This window comes from Myotis daubentonii, chromosome 4 (genome assembly GCF_963259705.1).
Source record: "Myotis daubentonii chromosome 4, mMyoDau2.1, whole genome shotgun sequence".
In the NCBI taxonomy this organism is placed as follows: Eukaryota; Metazoa; Chordata; class Mammalia; order Chiroptera; family Vespertilionidae; genus Myotis; species Myotis daubentonii.
The window spans coordinates 86,658,517-86,682,964 of NC_081843.1; the positions used below are offsets into that span (position 1 = coordinate 86,658,517).

The 24,448-nt window shown below is 39.6% G+C and overlaps 1 protein-coding gene across 7 annotated transcripts in view; it reads left to right on the top strand.

Annotated features, from left to right (window-relative positions):
• The window catches only part of PDE4D (phosphodiesterase 4D), a 657,725-nt gene that overhangs the window by 466,616 nt on the left and 166,661 nt on the right, over nucleotides 1-24,448 (top strand). For all 7 annotated transcript variants that reach the window (XM_059694587.1, XM_059694588.1, XM_059694586.1 and 4 more), the window contains exons 3-5: nucleotides 5,160-5,196; nucleotides 14,034-14,107; nucleotides 19,376-19,425. In XM_059694587.1, the coding sequence (XP_059550570.1) occupies nucleotides 5,160-5,196; nucleotides 14,034-14,107; nucleotides 19,376-19,425 (161 nt within the window). The remainder of the gene's footprint in view (nucleotides 1-5,159; nucleotides 5,197-14,033; nucleotides 14,108-19,375; nucleotides 19,426-24,448) is intronic.

A 24,448-nucleotide genomic window follows, 5' to 3' on the forward strand; every position in this document is an offset into this window, starting at 1 on the left:
TCCAAGTGAGGGTGCAGAAAGCAGCATGAAGTGGTGGAAACTACAGTATTGTAAAGCCTGCATGTAAACCCAGCTACACTGCACATTTCCATGCCTTAGGATTTCATGACTCAGTAAGTCTTTATCCAGGAGACTGAGCTGGGGTTACTAACTGCTCACTTTGTAAGTAAAGGACTCTAACAAGAAAATTTCCATCAACGTACACAATCACTTTAGAAGTAAAAAATAAAGGGTATATTCTCAGAATAAAAGAGTTTTCCAAAGAACTTAGCTTTTTTAAAACCTCACTCTGTGGTCCCTGTGTGTTCTCTCTCTGGTGCAGACCGATGAACGTGCGGTTGGGCAACACCAGTCGCAGCGTGGCATTGGAAACCAATGAACTCTACCACTGGCCAAGGGCACCACCAAGGAGACTGTAGCTCTCAGAGCCTAGTTCCTTATCTTAGCATCGGAATATGAGCATCTATTTAATGCAGAGCCATCAGAATGAAATACCGTCCATCGGTAGAGCTCAGTGACTGGTACATAGGAGGCACGCATATACGTATTGCACTCACACTCACTACTCTGTACTCTCTACTTGATCATGCGCTTCCTTTTAATCTACCACATGAGGATCTTTAAAACATTATTGTACTAGCTACTCATAAATCTTCTCCCCGGAAACCCATCCTGGAGACAAAGAGAACAGGGCCACTGAGGCTAAGAATGGGCCTGTGAATTAAGGTAAACGGTGAAAGAGCCTGGTCCTAGGACGCAGAGTGAGGGCACTTGGGAATGCTTGCTGTGTACTCAGCCCTTTCCCCTCCTCCTTCTCCTCCATGGAAGGCAGCACTCAGAGCTCTGTGACAGTTACCGGTGACATCAACACTTCCGGAAGTCTATTGTGTTGGCTTTTAGTAAACAAAATAACTAAATATGTTTAGTGAGTGTATCTACACACATGTATAAGACATGTTTTTTTTATTTAAATTTTATATTGTTGACACTGTTTCAAATGTCCCCCATTTCCTTCCCACTTTGCCCACCTCCACCCAGCCCCACAACCTTGGCCCTCACAACACTGTTGTCTGTGTCCATGGGCTATGCACATGTTGTTTGGCTAATTCCTTTACCTTCCTTTGTCCAGCCCCCCACCTCCACTCCCCTCTCCCCTGACATTTGTCAGTCTGTCCATGTATCCATGCCTCTGGTTCTATTTTGTTCATCAATTTATTGTGTTCATTACATTCTTTTTGAAATTAGAAAATATTTTTATACATACTTTTGAAAACAATTTGTCTTTCATGCCATCATATAACTGACACGCTTGAGGGCACTTATGGACATCATAAACCTTCTCTAACAAAGCCTAAATTTTTATTTTATGACAAGTAAAGAACAGATTATACTTTAGATTAGAGAATTTTTTGCTTATGTTGCATTAACTCTGATTTCATTTCCTTTATCATCGGTATATGTGATATGAGCACACGTGGGCCAAAATTCAGGGGTCTTGTTTTAGGATTTTTGTTGGCCAATATCAGGCCAGTCTTTAATTTTTAAATTCCTTAATCCTATTGACAAACTCAGAGGCGAACTTCTTTCTAATTTTATAGCAATAGGATGCAGCACAGAAGATCAAAAAGTGTTCTCAAGATTGGACTTAGAAAGTAAGCCTCAGCCCGCGGTTCCTCTTCAACGCGCTGGTTCATAAGACCACGTGTCATGCTGAAATTTGTGATGCGTGATGTTCAGAGGCAGCAGCTACGTTGTGCCACTAATGCTCTTAGTATCACAGGCTTGGGGTTCTTTGCTCAGTAACGTGCAAACTTTCTGCTAATTAATTGCATCTCCTTTTCCTTCTGGGTTGGTGATGATAAAGCAGGGAAAGGTTTCTGGGTCCCAATGAGGTCTCTGTAAGAGGGTTTGCTGTTGGATGTTCCTCCTTTTGTTTTTCCCAACGTTTCTGGCTTCTTCATGCAGAAAGCATCAGGATAGAAAAATAGAGTCATAGGTGATATGAAAATAGGAGAAGGATGGCCAAAGACAGAGGGTCATTCTTGACTGCAGGGTCATTCCACTTTGGAAAAACAGAAAATTCAATAGCGCGCTGGAAGCCTTCTATGCCCCTACTTCCAGTGGTGCTGGCTCAGACTCACTCAGCAAGAAGAAGTCGGCAAGAAAAGGACATAGTACGTGACCTGCCTTTTATTGAGAAATTTGCCACTGAAATGCTAGAAATAATCTTACTGTTACCAAAATGAGACAATTGATGTATTTGGCAAACACAACTTCTGGGTAATTCAAGTTCTTCTTGCTGAGCGTAGGGGAGAAGCAGCACCCCTCAAACCCAGGCTGGAGGGGGTGACATGGGAACCAGGGCAGGTGACCAAGCACCTCCTTCCACACGTGAGACTAGAGATCAGCATGTCACTGACTCTGCTGTGACTGTTACCAGAGTACCAATTTCCTCATCACATATGTCCACACACTCACACACACCACATACATGCATTAACATGCACATGCATGCATGCATTGACATGCATGTGTATGCACACATAGATGAACACATACACACATTAACAAGCATACTCTCACACACATAGAGACAGACAGACAGATAATGTCAAAGCTTTATTTATGATCCCACCGCCCACCCTAACTTTCCCTTCCTGTCACCCATAAGTACTCCACTTCTTAAAAGAAGCAATTTTTTCCTAAAGCATACCCCAGTTGCTTTTTTTAAAAGTTTGTCATTGTTATGCTTGTTTGTTTTCATTTAAATGAAAGACAATGTTGTTTAATCTTATCCAGAAAAGTCGTGTCACCAGGAAGTACAATTTCAGGTCTCTAGGCAATGATCATTGTGCAAATTTGAATCTAGCGTCTCCCCAATTATAGGAGTTCCTAACAGTCTCTTCCCATTTTAGGAAGCAGCAATATTCTTATTGTGTGGAATTGTAATCCCTTCTAATACTTCAATTAATTACGTTTCCTTTTCTAAAATGTTCCTTGTTGGGAAAATTGTTTAAGTGCAGCATTTCAGAGTCATTTTCTATCATAAGTTTTTTTTTTTTGGTGTGTATATTTACTCAATTCATTAAAACTCACACATACTTTAAGCCAAATTATATACAATAACAGAATGATCTTCTATGAATCTTAACTGCCAAATCTGTTATTTTATTATGATAAGCAAATTTTAAAATATGCTTATATTTGCTTTCTTCCATATCAAAATAATATATAGTTTACATGCATTATTGTACTTGTGACAGGGGACCTGATAAGACCTCTTAATATTAAGGTGCAGACTCAGGCAAAGATTTTAAAATTATATATTCAGTACATATTCAAAGATAATGTAAGCATTACATAATTTTGAAAAGAAAGGGATTATAGTATATAACCTGCCCTTTAATGAGAATATTTGTCACTGAAATGCTAGAAATAATTTTACTGTTACTAAAATGAGACTATCAAGTAATTTCTGGGTAATTCAAAAGAGTAAAATATCTTCGTCCCCAGTTGCTTTTTTTAAAAGTTTGTCATTGGTATGCTTGTTTGCTTTCATTTAAATGAAAGACAATGTTGTTTAATCTTCTCCAGAAAAGTCGTGTCACCAGGAAGTACAATTTCAGGTCTCTAGGCAATGATCATTTGACAGAGAAAGAAAGCAAGACTGATAAATTATTTTAAATATTATATATTCTAAGTACATCTATAGTGCTGGGGAATGAAATACAATCAAAGACAGAATTAAGTGTTTTAAAAGACATTCACACCCTTTGGGCTTGGAGTGATTCAAAGCAATGTTATTCATGTAAAAAATTAGAAAACTTATTTCCAGAGATTAATCCCCATGGGTGATGTGCCTTGGTCAAGATGACTTAGTTCTTAGACAATAAACTTTGCAGTCAGGCAATTGCAAAGAATAAAATGGAAGAAAACAGTGTACCTTGGGAAAATATCTAGATTTCATGTTATCTTAGTTTTGGCTATCTGATTAAACTCTACAAAGAACAGGTGCCCCTCAAAAAATGTTAATTCTGAAACTAAGGGGGTGCAAAATAACATGGTTTCCTTTAAATTGTGTTCCAACCTTTTTCTGCTTTTGATTTTCCCACACTCTGAATTTCAGGATCTCTCTGTAATTTGATGACGATCATAACAACTGGTCCAATTATTGGTAATGAGCCGTTTACTAACGTCACCCGTACGCTGAAGCTGACTTCCTGAGAGCTGTTGTAGGTCACTTAGGACCTTCTCAGAGTTCATGAGTGACTGAACGGTTCGGTTGCAGGGCTCTAAGTCAGGGTCATGTCCAGCTTTCTGTGTCGAATAACTGCCTTCACCTTGGATTAAAGAGCTTCAGCGAGCCAGGTCAAGAACTGTCCCATGGAGATTTTGGAAATCCTTCTCACAAACTATCATGCTAAGCAATACCACAAAAGGGCTCTGGGCCCTGGTTTCACACTTCCCTCCGAGTTGCACAACTTTCCTTGCCTTTCCCTGTCCCTCTGGGACACGTCAGGCTGACACCTTGCTCTTACATCCCAGGCACAGTGTGGCGGAGGTTGCTGCAGCAACAGCACACACGGGGTAACATTCCCCCGTAATTACAGCGGCTGGGACGTGAGTCAGTTGAAAAGTTGCACTGGGTTTTTATTAGGGTATGATGCAGCCCCGTGTCATCTACAGTTCCCAGCCCATCCAAGACTCACACACCATGATGCGGAACACGCAAGGCTCATCACCTTCACATGGTAGATGGACCAGGGGCCTCTCACCAAAGCCACTGCCGTTGCTAGCTCCTTCCACAGCACCCTTTCCTGGTATCCACAGGGAGGGGCCAAGAGCAAAACTCGGGCCCCGCTGCTTGAACTCTGTTTCTACTAATGCGTATCCTGTGTGCTTGTTTAATAAGCAACAGTGACCTTGGCTGATGGTCAAGAAGCTCCCCTTCTTACCCAGGAAACTGAACAATAGTTAGCGTCCCAGGAGACATGCTTTCATCCCAGTGGCTGGGAAGAACTTGTGCTGAAGGGTAAGGATGGAATTACTGTAATTCTCTATGGGAACTTAGGAAAGTGGACCTTACCATTGGACATTCATCAAAAGTGGCCAAAGAGTTAGTCGATAACCTCTAACACTGGATTTGCTTTATTTTCCAGACACGGAGATGACTTGATTGTGACTCCATTTGCTCAGGTAAGCACAGTTTGGTGCATGGGCAGGTTTCTCATTGGAAATTTAATTTGGGGGATTAGTTCTGGTTCCTCATTTTCAATCAAACACAAGTACAAATACGAATTCTATGGTTCATTCAAGTAATTCGAAGGCAGTTCTAGAAAATGTGACCTTGGCCATATTGGTCCGTTTCCTGTAAACCCATACACCTGAAGAGTTCTTTGCTCCAAATCACAGATTACCTAAGTGACATTTAAATGGGACCATGCTTTCTTAACGGACAGAGCACTAGGAGCAGAAGGCCATATCATGGATTAAATGACATTCAGTATAATTAGGTACATGACCAGTGCTTGACACCGAATATTCCAATTCAGCCTCATGCTTTATTTGCTCCTTTTTTTACATGTCATTTGTACAAAGATTTAACGGAATGATGTATTTGTATTTCTTTGTTCCTTTTAAATATACACATCATGAAAATACTTTAGCCACGTGACATAAATACTAGAAGGTGATAAAAATGATCTAAAGCAGCGGTTCTCAACCTGTGGGTCACGACCCCTTTGGAGGTCGAACGAGCCTTTCACAGGGGTCGCCTAAGACCATCCTGCATATCAGATATTTACATTACGATTCATAACAGTAGCAACATTACAGTTATGAAGTAGCAACGAAAATAATTTTATGGTTGGGTCACAACATGAGGAACTGTATTTAAAGGGCCAGAAAGTTGAGAACCACTGATCTAAAGCATTTTGAAATATATATAAAATGGTTGGTGACCAGATATATATTTTTTTTTACATAGACCAGTGCTCCTCAACCATAGCTACACATTAGAATCACCTAGAAAGCTTTTATTCTAGGCTGATCAATCCCTGATCAATTGAATTCAAAAATCTGGGCCCAGTATTTTTCCAGAAAAAGATGAGAGCCTCTGGTGTAGGCAGACTTAGGACAGAATGGAGTAAAACTGATTTAACTTGGGGCATGAGACAGGTTTCAAGCCAACGCGGACTGTTAACAAGAAATGTTAAATATTGGAATATGGGTAATCCGGAGAGATTATAAAAAAAATAATCATGTCAGACTAGCTCTAGTGCCTTGGGCAACTAATTAAACTTCTCTAAGACTTCTTTTTTCCAGTTGGTAAAATTGGAGGGAAAGGCTGTATAATGATAAGCCCGAGTTCAAACCCCATCTCCTCCTCCTGCTAAATGAATGGCCTTGGGCTAGTCACTGAATTCTTCCAAGCTGGGTTTTCTCCTAAATGACAGTGCCAAGAGCACCCACCTCATGGGGTTGTTAAGAGATTGAAATAATACCAGGCTTGTAAAGTAGCATAATTTATATAAAACAAAATGCTTAATGAATGTTTAGTGTTATCGGTAAGGGCTTTTTCACTTATAAAATGTCACACTAGGTGTTGTTTTAAAAAATGATTAATGACAATGTTTGGATAGTAGAATTATGTATAATTCTTTCACTTTTTTCAAGTTTTCTGAAATTTTTAATGGTTATAATTTAGATGAAACATTTAATGAATCCATAAATAATACAACTGTATAATAGTAATTTTTTTAAATTAATGAAGGCAGTTAAAAGTACAATAAAACCACCACCCTTTTCAGACAGTTCGTGTCTTGTTTGCTTAAGGTTTCACTGGATATCATAAATTATTTCTAGTAACTATATTTCTATGTTCAAAATAATGTATGCTCACATGTTTTAATCATGTTTTGTGATAGCAAAATTATTGAAAACTAAATATTTTTAATTGCTTATTAATGAGAACCCATAATTTTTTCTAAGAGCTGAGAACTGAGTGAAAACATAATCAGGCAAAATATATAAATAACCATCACCAAATATAGAAACAATCTCCCAACCTGAGATTACTCAGGTAGCTATTCTTGCTTCTAACTAAAATCTCTAGATATTGTTATAAGAAGAATATAGCTAAATATATGAAAAAATGAAAAAATATTTTCCACATGATACCTTCTTACTTCAAGTAGTATTTATTAATTTCTAATATATATTAATAAATTTGACTTGGTCTTTATCATTAGTGCTCTTAAACTCTAAGGAAATCTCCTCTTTTAAATAATCAGGTTTTTCCTATAGTGTACCTCTATAATTTCTAACAAAACTGATAGAATTTCAGTACACTGAGAAATATATATGTGTGTAAAATACCACTCAGTCTGTGCTAGTAAACTGTTTAAACAAATGTGTGTACTTAACACCCTCAGAAATTAGAACTTTAAAGGTAAACCAACTGGGTAATATATAGGCATATCTGATGCCCGAAAGGAATCCGGAATGCATTTAGAAGAGTTTGCTTATGATTAGCTTGATGACTCATATCACCTGGAAGAAGGTGGCCATTGCCCCCAAGGCTGAAGATTCTTTTTAAGTGGTTTCAACATAGTTTTCGCAAATGGAATTTTCTAGGATATGTGGTCTATAAAGTTCCAGTAGAATTTTTTTTTTTTTTTTAAAAAAGCATGTTAAAAACCCTGACCAATTTCACCACTAATACAGCATCTTTGGGAAACCAGATAAGAAAGAAGGGTTAGCAGCAGTCTTATCTTAAGCCCTATTAGGCACAACCACCTTATTTTGTGGACCTACCCAATAACTCCTCAAAGTTTCAATACAAGATAGAATAGTCACCATTGAATGCTAAATATTATTATGCTTAAAATATAAGATGTTTATGTCACTTGAGGTGATACCATTATTATTCAGCCTAATATACCACAGTGCTTTTGCCAGTGGACAGAAGACAGTTGATGTTAGGCAAGTCTCTCAGAGACATGTTCAAATAGACCAAAGAATTCTCTGCTTTCCCCAGCATGCTTTGGGGTTTGGAATGTCATCCTAAATTCTTCTACCTTCAAAACAATCTATTTTTGCATAGAGACTATAGAAAAGATAGATAAGCAAAAGGAAGAAAAGAAAATTTCCTGTAATTCCAAACACCAAAATAGCTAGTATTGACATTTTTTTAATATGTCTGTAGGCTTATTTTTCTGTGCATATTTTCTTTACCATAATTCTTTTTGTTGTTATTTGCTTGTTAATCCTTACCCAAGGATACTTTTCCCATTGCCTTTCAGAGAAAGAGTGGAAGGGAGGGAGGAAAGAAGGGGGAGAGAGAGAGAGAGAGAGAGAGAGAGAGAGAGAGAGAGAGAGAGAGAGATGTGAGACACATGGATCAGTTGCCTCCCACAGGAGCCCCAATTGAGGTATGTGTCCTTGACCAGGATTCGAACGGAGACCCTTCAGTGCGTGGGCTAATGCTCCAACCACTGGACCACCCACCAGGGCTTTACCCTAAGTCTTTCAAATGAGCCTCCCACTATCTAACATGGACAAAGGTCTTCTCCCAAACCCATTTCATCTTCTGTTGTTCTTTAGAATTCATTTCTTCTATGCCTGAGTGTGTCTCCAAAACACAAAAGGATCCCTCCATTTTTCCTCCAGTTGTGGTTTCCTGTGATGCTAAGAGAATAAACTATTAAATTATGGGAGAATTTAGGAAGTCATGCAAGGATATATCCCATGTTCATGGACAGGGCTGAAGCCCAAATCATCTTGAATGGACATCATCGTCAGAAAGGATCCTACAGTAACCCTCCCATGCCCACAACACTGCCAGGGTTAAAAATTCTTGCTGGTGTGTTTACACTAAACTCTCTTTCACTCTCAATTTATTATGTTATTCCCTTGTAAGCTCAGTATCCTCTTTAGCTTCAGAAAAAGTGACAGCTTTAAACATTGGATTTATTTCTATTTTGAAATATTCTCCTATGTTCATGCTAAAATCTTTGGTGTGGGGATTTCCTTAGGCACGAAGGCTAGGTGTTGAGAAGAATCCCAAAGCCACTCCATGTCCTACTACTTGGCAACTGGCATTTTTCTCCCAAGAGTGCAGAAACAATTTGGCCAAAGTTCTTGCAGGGGCCAAGGAAGCACAACACTGATGAAATGCAGGAAACCCTACTTTGTAGTCAGCTGCCTCTGGACCCACCAGTCCCATTATTCGTTATGTCTACCTTGTAAAACTCGAAGTCAACTGGAATTCCCATCTGGAAGTTAAAAAGAAGTGGTGGCCCAGCTGACAAGGCTCGGTGGCTGAGTGCTGACCTATAAGTTAGGAGGTCACAGTTCGATTCCCAGTCAGAGCACATCCCCCTTGCTGCTTGATCCCCAGTGTGGGGTGTGCAGGAGGTAACTGATCAAGGAGTCTCTCTCATCATTGATGTTTCTCGCTCTCCCTTTCCCTTCCTCTCTGAAATCAGTCAAACTATTTTAGAAAAAAAAACAAGTGGTATCTTTGATCAAGGAAAAGACAGAAAATATCCAAATATGATCTTGGATCCTGGCTAGACCCTCACATCATGCAGACTAAGGAGATATGCCTGATTTCAAAATCCAGGGTAGGAACAACTGAGTCATTTTACTTTTACTCTAACCAAAATAAAATAAAGTCATTTTACCTTTACTCAGACAATTTTATTAAAATGTAGTAGTTGTCAGCCCTATGGAGATTACTCTTCTATTGGTCACAGAACATTGCCAATGTTTTTAATGCCCCTGCATGGTCCCTGTTTCACGGAGCAGCAGCCATGCTGTGGCCTCAGCACAGTCCCCCACGCACTAACTCCACCAGGCTCACCCTGCCAGGCTGTGAAAGAAGATAATTATCACATTTCAGTTGCTTCTATCTGTTAGTTTTTCTGTATCCTTCATTTAAAAATAAAATCGCAGCTAGCATCTTCTAGGAATCTATAAATCAATATTTGTTGACATACAAAAACAGCAATTTTGTATGGTTTGACCAGCACATAATTTGGAAAGAGGTTTTATTTTCTATCAAAATGACCTTTCTATCTTATAAATAATCATAATTTGACTCCAGTTTTGTTTTTTTGTTTTTTTTCCTGGAGGTCAAGGCAAGGTGTTCTCCCTCCCACTTCCCCCAAGGCCAGTGGCAACACATGGTCTGTGTTTTAGCGCCATCTAGTGGTATAAAGAGTAGTTGGAATGAAAAACACAATCCTCAAAAATCATTTCTTTATTTTTTTAGGCAGGATTTTTTGTAACATTGTTGCCGTATCTTTAAAAAAAAGAAAAAGAAAATAAATTTCTGAATATTTTCAATAAATTATTGTTATACAAGTATACATTTCTTTTAGGCTATTATGTTCAGTTGTTTAACTTTTTAATGAAGCCCACATTTCCTGCTGTTTTCGGTGAATGTTCAGAAGTACCTAAGAAAATCTGAGTGTGCATAAATAACATTTAAACCCTTTCCTGGGCTAGTACATGATCCATCTTTATGTTTAAGTTTCCCATAACACTACTATAATTTCTTTCCCAACGTGTGTATATTTCTCACCATTGCCAGTCTATTTTTTACCTTGACTTATTACACTTTTGCTTGGATGGATGGAAGAGAAAGAAATGACCTTAATTTTTTAGCCATTAAGCTGTGTGAGAGAAAGCCTTAGGGACTTTTTTGGTTAACCAGTATTCGGAGCATTGAAGCTCTGACAGCAGTTCCTAAGGTGTTGAATTCAAGGGGAATGAGACCTGCCCCAGAACAGAAGCAAAAACTAATTGGACCCTAACTCAGTGTCTTGAGTCAAACTGTTTCTAGTTCTCCCCTACAGCCTAGAGTAGCAGATGCCTCACTTTTTGGTTCTGCAATGCAAATGAGATTATACAAGACCAAAATAGTGGCCCTGGCTGGTTTGCTCAGTTGTTAGAGTCTCGGCCTGCAGACCAAAGGGTCATGGGTTCGATTCCTGGTCAAGGGCACATACCTGGGTTTCAGGGTTTGATCCCCGCCCTGCTTGGAGTAGAGGCAACCTATCGACATCTCTCTCTCACCTCTCTCTCTCTCTTTCTCTCTCTCCCCCCCCCCCTCCTTCCCTTCCACACTCTATTAAAAAAAAAGGAAAAATATCTTTGGGTAAGGATTAACAACAACAAAAAAGAGTAACACAGTACATTTGCGATGGGGATACCTAGAGTCAAAGATTTAAGATTTGTCTGGGATTTTTCTTTTCACTTCTGCCAGTATTATGTGTCATTGTGTGGAAGATAAGAGTAATATAAAATTTATAGAATATTATTTGTCCTTCCACAAAAACAATGACCTAGTACTTGCACACGTAGGGGATGATGTATTTACAAGGCTATTTACTGCAGCAATGTTTGCAAAGGAAAATTTTAGAAACAGCCTAAAAGCCAAGTAGTCTAGGGGACAGACAGCTGAATGTCTAGAGGAGGGACTGAGAGGGAAATGTCTTTGTCCACCTTTTATTTGACATATACATATGTAGAGATTATCTAAAAATATAAAGAATAATACCAAAAATCAACACTTTAAGAAATAAAACAGTCCCAATATTTTAACGTCCTGGAGTATTCCTCCCCAATTTCATTTTCCTGCCTCCTCTCAGAAATAACAATAATTTTGAATTTTGTCTTTGTTATTGAGAGGGAGACATTTTACTTTTTGCCCTTTTCTGTTTAAATTCTGCATCACCTGAAGATATAAATCATACAAAAATAAATACATTAAATTTAAAACCAAAACAAAGTAATGTAATGTAATATAGTTGTTATGACAGAGTCAAAAGCCTTTATACCAAAAGCCAATTGTAGAATATCTTTTGTGACAATATTTTCTTTCAAATGAGCATAGAACATGAATTACCTGCGGTATAATTTCTGTTTACCCAGCTGTCAAATGTAGTGCACTTAGTATAATTTATTAGATTAAAATTCTCAGAGTTCTGAGGTTAAAATTTTGCCTAGAGAAAGGATTGATTAAGGAGTGCAATAATCTTATTTAAAGTGTTTTATTAATGTATTTGATATTCCATTCTTAAAGCATAAATTAAGCCTGCATGATTTAGTGGCAGGGGATGATTTTTTGGATTCATTTCTGCATCATTCAAGATTTCATGCCTAATGAAAGTCATCATTAGGTCCGATGTCAGCGGTGGGCTATTTGAATACGCTGTCACAGGCAGCATGACCTTTCAGTGCTGGGAGTTGTTTATATGTGATAATGAGCCAGGTTTTTCCAGTGACTGAGTTAATCGTGGTTGGCACCTTAGGAAGCACCATTAACTCCTTTGGGGGCTGGTGCTGAAGGTCACTGTCCCAGGGCATAAACAGCACCCCGTGACCCCCACAAATTCATGCCAACTTCAAAAAATATCTCATTTTTTAGAATTTCTTAGAAAGCGTTTAGACTGACTTTTGTTTAGGTCCATGCCAAACGGGAAGAAAAAAATCTGAAAACAGTTCTGGAAACCTTGGAGCAATTATAAGTTTACTTTAATATAAGTACAATATTTATATAAATTAGACATGTTATATTTGTATAAATTATATATATATTATCAATTTATATTATCAATCACAGGCATTTGTAATTCCCTGTGCTCAGACCAAATCATTAATCAAATGGAATGTTGCTAAAATGAGTGAATATTCATGGAGTACTTCCCTTTGCCAGGCATTGTTCTTGGCACCTAACTTGTCATTCCATATCATCTTCACAACATTTTGAGATAGATATTACTATTCCAGTTTATAGATGAGGGCACTGAGCTACAGAGAAATTGTGTGACTTTTCTAAGTTCACACATTGGAAACATAGCAGACTCAGCTGTCTGAGCTGTTATGTAGTACCTAGCAGGATATTTGTAATCTGTGTTTTAGATCATTGAACATTCTGGTTGGTACCCAGATTACCGATACAGTGGTCGGCAAACTCACTAGTCAACAGAGCCAAATATCAACAGTACAATGACTGAAATTTCTTTTGAGAGCCAAATTTTTTAAACTTAAGCTATATAGGTAGGTACATTGTTATTAACTTAATTAGGGTACTCCTAAGGCTTAGGAAGAGCCACACTCAAGGGGCCAAAGAGCCGCATGCGGCTCGAGAGCCGCCGTTTGCCGACCACGGATCCTATAATCTCACCTAATACGAGTTTCACCCTGGAGAAAACTTGCCCATTCTAGGAGAAAGTAAGGAGCTCTTGTAACTTTTCTAAGTCTCATTTCTAATTCTTTTCCACTTTCTAGTTTCACTGAATTTCAAGAAAAAATTCTGAGATAGTGGAACCCATTGTTCCTGCCTTCGGTTGTGGATATGTTGTGCATTTATTAAACAAAATTTTATTGAGTGTCTTCTGTGGGCCAGGCGCTGTGCACATAACATGGTGGTCTGGTTTTATGTGAGCAATGCCTCCCTGAATACCTTATAATTCATGACTCAAATAATCTTAACAAAGAAAATAATTCCTGTTTACTAGCTAGACTAGCCATGTAGCAAAGGTGAAAAAAAACATTTTTAAATTCACTTAGTTGTTGACTTTGAAACTATGACATTCTTGGTGAGTTTCTGAAGAGAATTTGAGGGTAATCTTTTTAAATTTTACCTCTAAAGTGAGACTTTAGTCATATTTTCTATTACACGGTTTCAAATTTACATAAAAATGCAATCATGCTATATGTATTTCGCTTGGGATATTGTGTTGGTGGCCGTGGACACTGCTGCGACTGTCCCCATGCTCACAGACCACGAGGAGAAGTAGCTGGAAAATCCTTTCAGTCTGGCCTCTTAGGTTTCACAGACTCATGTAAACTTTACTAAGTACATGGAGATTCTTTACTAATATAACATGAAACTAAGTTTCAAGCAATATCAAGTTTTCACTTAACAAACCATTTTTCTAAATTGCCAAACCATTTTAAATTGCATGAAAGTTGGCCCTACTTCAAGAAGTTTAAAGGATCTTTTTTTTCTTTTATCTTAGGTCTTGGCCAGCCTGCGAACTGTACGGAACAACTTTGCTGCATTAACTAATATGCAAGATCGAGCACCTAGCAAGTAAGTTACCCTTTGCTTTCCGTCCTTCACCCTGAACTTGTATACAGTGTTGTTTCTCAGTTTCATTGAACTCGAGGCAATATATTAGATTTCTCTGAGTCCTTGCCTTGTTGTCCAGCCATTTACACTAAGTCCTATGATGCCCTGTTAATTTTCTATAAATACTTTGTAGTGACGGTTATAATATCAGAGCTGAAGCAATATGTCAAATAAATATGGTGATTCCACCTGTCAGAAATCACCTGGCAAAATCAGTCCTCCACCCAGTTATTTACACTCAGGGTAAATTTATAGTTTTGGCTTGCTTCATAAATTAACCATGGACAAATCATCTCATCAAGCCTAATGTCAAGCCAAAGTCATCCTCCTAATTCTAAGTCAGTGATTACTGAGGGAAGCATCGTAGTATAGCAAACATCGTTGATTTTTCTGCTCCCTGTTACCAACCCTCAGATCAGCCGCATCATGGAGCTATTAATAGAATTGTAATTTCTGTTATAACAGGGGAAGCATTTGAAAAAAGGGAAGCTGAGATAGGAAATGATTATGTGGGGGGGGTCTAATATTGAAATATTTAAAAAGAGAAAATTAATTTTCTAAGATTAAATAGAAAACTGGTTAATTATTCAAATAGTCATTATTTTGACAAACTATTACTACTAATAAAATGTTATTAAAATATCAACTCTAATCAATTGCCAGGGAAAAAAAACACATTTCTTTAAATCAATATTAGGAGAACAATAAGTAGAAATTTGTTTGGAATTATTTATCTAAGTGTAGAAGATTTCATAGTAGCTACTACTTCTTAAAAAGCACAAAAATCTGAACTTTTCATCCCATAATAATAAAATTGACCTCCCAAATTCACATTTTTCATGGTTTTGTTTGTTGTTGTTTCTTTTAAAGAAAAGCTCTAGCTATTGTGCACCCATTTCCTTTGGTATAAAAAGGTTTCTTAGAAATCAGTATAAATGCTTCAATCCAAATAATTGCATGGAACTAAGAAGCTTCAGCTGACGGTCCTATTTTCTAGGTAATGAATTTGCGTAGCCCTGTTCCCTCAGCCTGAACATTTTTTCTTACTTCCTTCTCCCTGTCTTCATCCATTGGGCTCATTGTAACTCATTCTTTAGGTCACAGCTTAATTATGATTTCTTTTGGGGCATCATCCCCACACTGGCTCCAAACTGAGTGATACGCCTTTCTGTCTCTGTGTGAGCGTGTCCTGTACCCACCTCCTATGTCAGCTCATATGTCTCTGTGCTCAAGTCATCTGTTTGCTTGTCTAAACTCGGTGATCTGGAGAATGCCAATCTCTAGTCGCAGGGGTTGTAGCGGCTCACACTTGTATTCCCTGTGCCTGGCCCAGTGCCCGGCGCAGCGTGATGACTCTGCATGAGCTTGTGGTCGGGAAGACCGAGGCGGTGACGCCGTACGTGGGACCTGACCTTGTGCTCGGAGGTATTTAGTCATGGCCACGGGTCTTCTGTGCCCCATGGCCACACACAATCTGCCGCCTCCAAGGAACTCTTGGGGCTTTGGCATTCGGTAGCTCAGTCACCTCCTCTTTGGAAAGTCTGAGCCCTGCAGGAGGAATGGGTTACTGGTATCGCTCCCAATCCTTTTCCGTCTTCAGTTTTATCCAGGAAATTGTTCTAAGTGGTAAACAAGAAACTTTATAACTCCTTTTACACTTCCTTCAGACGTGGTCACTTGGGTACCAGCATCTAAACCTGTGGGAGGCAAACAGTAGGTCAGACAGAATGAAGGCATCAGCCTGGCCTTGTGTGTCCAAGGAGGGGACCCGAGTTCCAGTCTATGCAAGACACAAGTTTTCAGCTGATTGGCAGTGACAGAACAGATTAAAACGGGAGAGAGCAGCCAGCAGAAGATGGACAGCCCTAGCTTATGCCTGATCTTGACTTACAGGATGACATCTAACCAAACAATATTGTCGGATAGACTCACAGCGATGGCCTTTGTGGTCTCTCTTTGGTCAGTGCAGATTTGTGTTTCTTTTACTGATTCAAACCAAATCAGCCTCCTTAGACATCAGAATAGCAAAGTTCCCTACACACAGCTAAGCTCTGTTCCGTTCAGTGATAGCAAGGTGGACGTCACTCTGCCTTGCCCCATGATGACCCTGGCACACACAGAGCCGCTGAAATACTTCCAAGCTCACTCTTGGATTCTGTGGAAGGCGGTGCTCCCCGGCACACTCCACCTTTCTGTTTGCCACGAGAGAGGAATCAAGAAAGAGCGAAGCCCCGACCCCCTGGGTACTCAGGTGCACGTGCCTGGCTTTTATGAACCCCCCCACCGATTCCTTAAGATTTTTCATCCCAGAAGTGAGTTCTCACTCATTTTTCATAATGGACTTATCATTGTAACCATGGATCAAACAATTAACATTTTCTGTTTGCCGTTTCTTTTTATATATATATATATATATTTTATTGATTTTTTACAGAGAGAAAGGGAGAGGGATAGAGAGTTAGAAACATTGATGAGAGAGAAACATCAATCAGCTGCCTCCTGCACACCTCCTACTGGGGATGTGCCCGCAACCAAGGTACATGCCCTTGACTGGAATCGAACCTGGGACCTTTCAGTCCGCAGGCCGAGGCTCTATCCACTGAGCCAAACCGGTTAGGGCGTGTTTGCCATTTCTTGTTGAAATATCAAGTTCCCAAGTGCCATTTATAGAATTGATGTTAAGAGAAGATAACAAGTAACATATCAATGACTTGGTTTTCCACAATTATAGAAAAGTTTTAAAATATTCATTTGATAGCTTTTCTAGACCAAATCAATGCTTTCTAAATTTCCACAGAGCAAGAACTAAAAAGGAGTAACCACTATGTAAATTATTTGAACAATAAACTCTCAGTGAGATGATAACAGTATATAGACCAGAACTATTTCAGAGTAGTAGTTTAAAATATTAACTTTCCTGTTTTATTAAGCATGAGTCAAGTTTTAATTATTGCATAATAAAAACTAAAATAATTCAGAAAGAAATTTTGGTGCCTTTTCAATCAAACACAAAATTTCAGTCCCAAACTGACATGAGTAAACTTAAGAACAGAGCCAGACACTGCGTAGAACCAGGGCAGTGAGAACTTCAGAAGCACGAGACTGCTTTCCCGTACACCTCCCGGCCCTGCTTAGAGCTTTGTCCTCTCAGGGGGGCAGATTGGAACGGGGCTCTGCAGGAGCTGCCACCGCACAGACGTGTGGCTGTTCGGCCAGCTTCCACAAAAGCATCCTGACAGTAAGGCAGCAGAGCAGAGCGCAGGCTCTGGGGTCGTATCACTGTAGTTCACATCTCAGCTCTTTGAACAAACCTTTCAGTTTCCCACAGCTTTGTTTTCCTCATTGGTACAATGGGAGCAATGAGACTAATTGCTTTAAGGTTTGATGTCCTCACAACCAGGTAATTCTTCCAAAGTGTTCACTTAGCACAGTGTCTGACACACATGAAGTGCTTATTAAGTGTTAACCACTAACAGAAGTACAAAAAATAATTCCCAAAAACCAACCAAAAATTTTTCAGACATTCTTACATGTATCTTTTTTTTTAATTAAGATAACTATATTTTGAAAGCTTCATTTAAAATATATATATATTACATATATAGTCTATATAATAAAAGGGTAATATGCAAATTGACCCTAACAGCAGAACGACTGGGAATGACTGGTCACTATGACACACACTGACCACCAGGGGACAGATGCTCAATGCAGGAGCTGCCCCCTGGTGGTCAATGCGCTCCCACAGGGGGAGCTCTGCTCAGCCACAAGCCAGGCTGATGGCTGCCAGCACAATGGTGGTGGCAGGAGCCTCTCCCACCTCCTCAGCTTAGGACTGCAGCTTAGGCCTGCTCCCCACTGGCAAGTGGACATCCCCCGAGGGCTCCCAGGCTGCCAGAGGAATATCTGAGTATCAGCTTTGGCCCAATTCCCCAGGGAGAGGGCCTAAGCCAGCAGGTGGACATCCCCTGAGGGGTCCCAGACTGCAAGAGGGCACAGGCTGGGCTGAGGGACCCCTCCCCCCCAGTGCAGAAATTTTTGTTCATCGGACATCTAATTATATATATATATATATATATATATATATATATATATATATATATATATATTACATACACACATATATATACACATATAATGCACATATATTATAAATTTCAGAGAGGAAGCGAGAGGGAGAGAGAAATAGAAACATTGATAAGAGAGAAACATCAGTCAGCTGCCTCCTCCATGCCCCCTATGGGGAGATCAAGCCCACAACCTGGGCATATGCCCTGACCGGGAATCGAACCAGCAACCTCTTGGTGCATGGGTCAATGCTCAACCACTGTACCACACTAGCCAGGCTTGAAAGCTTCAGTTTTATGTAATAATTTTATAAAGTTATGTTTCAAAAACTTAATGGACATTCTATAACTGTTATTCTTTTCAACATAATTTATTAAGCACTGGTTGAATACTGCATACATCAGACTGGGCTCTGTAGGGAATGCAGGCTAATCAAATAGTATGGTTTTATTACCTTAAGGGATTCATAATCATCTTGTGGAATTTGGCAAAGTTCTAAAAAATTAGAGAATACAAGATAGAATCTGCTTAAGTACATTTAGTTTATAGTATTTCTAAAGTTTCTATAGCACCTATTTGCACAAATCATTCATATTGCTCTCTAACAAACATTATCAGAGATGTTTCTCAATATAAGAAAATAGAAAGGAAAAAGTTTAAGTAGCTTCACTAATTGTAATATAGTTTACAAGGAGTATATTGACTTCTGATAATGTATAAGCAATCATAAACATGAATGCCAAAAATAAAAACTTTTTAACACTGTATTAGGGAAACCAATTGTATATTGACTGCTTTTTCAAATTCAGAAAGTCTGTGTTTGCTCTGTGAGCCCTGGCATAATTGAATACAGTCAACCAATAAGAACTTCCTCTTCTGTCATGTGCCTGTGACATTTACATCAGCTTTATTTACCCCAAAGTCTGTAACTATGAGATGTAACTGGTGGGTTTTCTTTTTCTTTTTTGGACATGTGTGATCTGAGCTCTAGGTCAAAGGGCACCTTGGCACTCCACTGCGTAGTCTGAAGAGAAATCTTTATTTGCATGTCCTAACAAAAATAATCCTGTAAGTTAAAATGGCATATCTGGAATGACTCAGAGAGTCACCAAGTCAACAGCAGCCCATATTGACTGCTTTGTATTTTTCTCTCTTTGTCAGAAGATCACCCATGTGCAATCAACCGTCCATCAACAAAGCCACCATAACAGGTAAGAAAGATCTGGGAGCTTACTCTTCTCATGTAGAGGAAGAAACCATATTTCCCAAGATTCAACATAATATTAACACCAATTTTATACAGCAATTGTAGAATTTTAAAGAAATTAATCCTTTATTCTCTATATATCATTTCTCTCATTGATCTCACAAACTGTCCATTGGAACTATTACTTGGAAAATCTTCACTGATATACCACTTTTTTAAACTGTTTAAATGTGAGTTTGTACTACATTTAGCATTGCTCTGGGCATATATATTTTGAGATATAGCATTTCCTTCAAAATGTTGGCCATGTTATTGCCAGTTTTTTGTTGTCAGTGTGATGTTAATATTTGGTAGCTTGGTCTAATGCAAGTGAAAGCATAAATAAAAGGTAGCCTGCTGGTTCGTCATTAACCCCGTTGTGTGTAGGAAGAACACCCTGCCAGTGGCCCCTGATTTGGACCCAGAGAGTTGAGAATAAATTCAGTTTGGGAGGAGTGAGAAGAAGAATTATACAATATAGAAAAGTTCAATGGAATCACCAGAGCAGACGTTGGGGAAGAAAAGTGGAAAGAAGTATGAGGGACATCAAGGGCAGAAAAATAAAATTATCCCGATTCCTGTTAGTCTATTTTAGACATGGGACTTGACCTCAACTGAACCGAAACAGAACAAATGGTCTCATTTTACTGAGCCTGAAATCGAATTGAATTCATTTAATCATTTCTTGAAACCCCAATTGATTCATTATTATAATTGACTAGGAAAGAAAACCTATGTTTTCTAAAATTATTACCAGAAGAAAATTAACATATTATCTAAAATAGACCAATATTTCATTTGCTTCAAGTGTCTCGCTTGGACTCCAACTCATAATACGCTGAGGAGCGGCTTATTAAGTTATAGTGAGTGTCCGGTCAGCACTTTTCAACCTGGCTTGTTAGTGATTTTTACATCAGAGTTGATTCTGAAGCACTAATTAAAGTTGGTTTTTCCTGAATGTCTTTTCGAATGAGACTTGTGTTCAGTGAATATTAAATTATTGGTTCTCTTTTCCATGTTTATTTCAAGATTTTTATTGGTGATGACTTTCAACTGTCATTTCGTAGTAGACATCTGGTTCACCACTGTTGTTCTCGACAGTCATCAAGAGATGAACAATAACTGAAATTCCTGTGTATTAACATTCTTTGAGTAACAGATTTCTTCTTCTTCAAAAACCCAAATTAAATGTCAGTTAGCTTACATTTGAACTAGGTCAGATATTTTGATCAGCTGCCTCCTGTACACCCCCTACTGGGGATGTGCCTGCAACCAAGGTACATGCCCTTGACCAGAATCGAACCTGGGACCCTTCAGTCCACAGGCCGACGCTCTACCCACTAAGCCAAAATGGTTAGGGCGATCAGATATTTCTATAGTCCCACTGTCCCGAAGCCCCAGGCCAGGAGCTTGTGGGTACAAATTAGGCCATATTAGAACTAGACCCTTTGTTTCTATCCATGATCTATGTTAAGGGATGAGCAGGCTAGGCTTGTGTGAGCATGTGCCTGGGGCCTCTAGTGAGAGACACTACATAGAACCTTGTCCCCAGTTCTGGGCACTAGTTCTGACCCGTATGAAGAGGGGCAAACCCTCCTCCCCACCCCTGTTGTTTTTGGAATAAGCAAGACTCCAACATTGTGTTATAAGCATAATGCAGTGCTATTTTGGTCCCTGAGATCTTTTGTAGTTTGAGGTCACACATGAGGCATCCCACTGGAGCATCCTCCCAGAGGAGCAGCTGCAGGTAGCATTGGAGACTGTTGTGCCCAACAAGAGGTGGTGGGTACTTAATGGTCAAGTCAGCTGTCCACTGCCCTGGCAGTTGCTTGGCACTGGTTAAAGGGAGAGTAGCTGCACTCCAAAGGGCACAGACTTGGTTTTAAACACGTGTGAGAGACCTCATGGAATGTTTACATGGTATGGAGGCACAGGGGCAATGCCAGAGGGCGTTGTGAGTTACTACAATTTAGTAACTGTGAATTACTAAAACTGTGAGTTACCAAAATCTGGGAATTAAGGCCAATATGGCCTAATTTGTACCCACAAGCTCCTGGCCTGGTGCCTAGGGACAGTGGAACTATAGAAATATCTGATCTCCCTAACCGGTTTGGCTCAGTGGGTAGAGCGTCGGCCTGCGGACTGAAAGGTCCCAGGTTCGATTCTGGTCAAGGGCATGTACCTTGGTTGCAGGCACATCCCCAGTAGGGGGTGTACAGGAGGCAGCTGATCGATGTTTCTCTCTCATTGATGTTTCTAACTCTCTATCCTCCTTCCTTCCTCTCTGTAAAAAAATCAATAAAATATTTTTTTTTTTTAAAAAAGAAATGTCTGATCTAGGAAGGGAAGCCAATAAACTGCCATAGCTGTCTAGTCCAGCTGTGTTCATCACAAAGCACAGCAGCATTAACTGACTGGAGAATGGAAGGGCCCAAATGTAGCAAACCCACGTGCGAAGGAAGGTGGACGGGGGTGGGGGCAGGAATGAGGGCCACAGCAAGGGAGGGTTCCCCTGTCTGAGCCCATTCTGAAAACGCGGGCTCCTGAAAACATGAATAATGATAATAATAGTGGCTGAGACTTTGATGGGAGACTTGAGACACACAGAAAAGGTGGTGCTTGTGAACTCCTTCCCTCGGCAGCTGACTGCTCAGGTCCTACCGCCACGTTACGCCCCTGGTGTTGGAACCCAGCTCTACCTTTGCACTTGTCCTAGGAAGGGCAGGGAAGGGTGTTAAAAACAGCCAGTGGGACACCCCTTAAGATGAACTTGGCCTTCTTAGACATTTTGTTTAGGGGCTAGAGGAACAGTGTAGCATAGAGTTAAGTTCGTGACTGGTCCAAAAGGCTGCTGTGGTACCCAGGTTCAGGGTGCCCCTGGAGAGCAACTTTACGGAACATCCCTGATGCCCGAAGGTTGTGCACTGTGAGTGCTCTGCCCGTCCAGAATTCGAACCAGCCTCTATCATGATAGCTGTGTGGCCCCGGCGGGTTACACACCCTTTCTCTGTTTCCGCATTTATAAATTGGTGACTGTATGTCTTCCAGTTGTTGCTAAATTAAATGAGTTCACAGATGGGATGCACTTAGTTCCGCGCTTCACAGAGTGAGCATTCAATACATCAGAGATGGAAGAAATACAGGGAAGAATGAGAGAAAGACAAGATTGCGGGTCCTAAGAGTAAAAATTATGGAGGCCGCTGCCCCAAATGGTCAAGATGGAAACACTTCCTGTGTGCCTGTCCGTAATGGGGCCTCCTACTGTTGCCAGCGCTGGGTCCCTTCCTCTCACCACAGCCACCAACACTGGTGTCTTTATGATATGGATGACCAACTGTTGTTCAGGATTATTTTCAAAACTTAACAACTTACTTTTGGGTCACAGCTCTTTGAAGGAAAAAAATAACTCCATAACTTTTCTATAGACCAACTCCTTGATTTTTTAAAAAGAAGAGTGAAGAATGTTGACTATGTACATATGTCTGTTTTCTAAAGCTTCAATCCCTTGGCACTTAGAATACCTTTTTTCCCCATTGAGGTTATTCCATTTGACATGTGTAAAGCGAGGAAAGTTTCATTGTATATCATCAGGGTTAAAGCATTTCAGTCCCGCAACAGTTTGTTTATTTCCATGCACAACAGATAAATACATAGCTGTAGAATGATTTAACAACTTCTTTTACATTAAAGCTTCCAAATATAAATACATTCATAACAGAGTCTTACTATTAAATAGCTATTCTGTTCTTTAGTGTGATTTAGGACAAAGATGGTGTGTGCCGTTTGGAGCTTGAGTGTAAACCCCGTCTTCCTCATTTGCTTTCCCTGCTCATTTGAGGACTGGAGATATGAGTCTCTAGGTCTCTGTGCTGCTGCAGGAGTTGGAGAGAAGTTGGATGAAGAGCAGAGCTCAGAAGCTCTGAGTAACTCACCAAGTGTCTCTTCGTTTCTTCCTACAACCCTACTCTGTGCCTGACTTCTTGTGTTCCTAACGTTAATTTCAAAACTGATATAGTAGAGGAGGAGGGCATTGATGGTGTGTCAGCTTTCCAGTACATTTCATTTATGATTTTGTTTTCAAGCAGCCATGGCAGCATGTGTAGGAACCCCTGCATTACAGCAGCCTCACCTGCACAGGTCCCCGGGCTGTGACTAACAGAACTAAAGGGTGTGTTGAAACATGAGAGGGCAGCAGAGAGAGAGATGCCAAAGCCATATCTGCATTGTGCTGTTTTGGGGGGGAAGTATAGTCATGTCTCTTTGGGCACAATTAGTCATTTTGAGCATTTCATGTTTAAATAATGTTTACTTAAGAAAAGCCGCCTCATGAAACATTGTCATGTTTTCACAATACCAATTTTCAATGTTGCTAATTTCCATATTTTCCATTGCTCTATGGAAGTATTTTGAAATTGAGAATTTTCACATAAGAGTGCAAGTCAGAGAACCTTTATTTAAGCTTCTCTATTTTAAAGATGAGAATACTGAGGCCTGGTGAGAGAAAATGTTACTTAGAGGCAGAGTTAGGAATACACATAGGATTCCTTTTTCTAAGTCCAGGGACCTTCTCACACCTCTGCAAAGTCATCCATCAAATTAGGTTAGCCTTCAGACCCACCATAGAAGTGTATGTTTTGGAGAAACTAAAAGAAATACTAAAGGTCACTAGTTTCTGAGCACTAGATTGGGATTTTCTACATAGACCTGAAAATTAGAAAATATGGTATCTCTTCTCACTAGATAGGTCTTTATATTTAGAGCTGTTTTGATTTTATCCATTTATTCTCACCTAGAAGTCCTCAGGCAAATAAAGATTTGCAGCCCAAGGCAAAAGACTTTTGGCTTTTGACATCAGAAAGTAAAAGTTCACTCCAAGCCATTAAAATGAGTACAATTACCTACTTTTACCTGTAGAGGGAGACATGTGATGAAGGACGAGCATAAATCAACACAAAAGTAGTTTTAGACCCAAAATAGTTTGGTGTGTG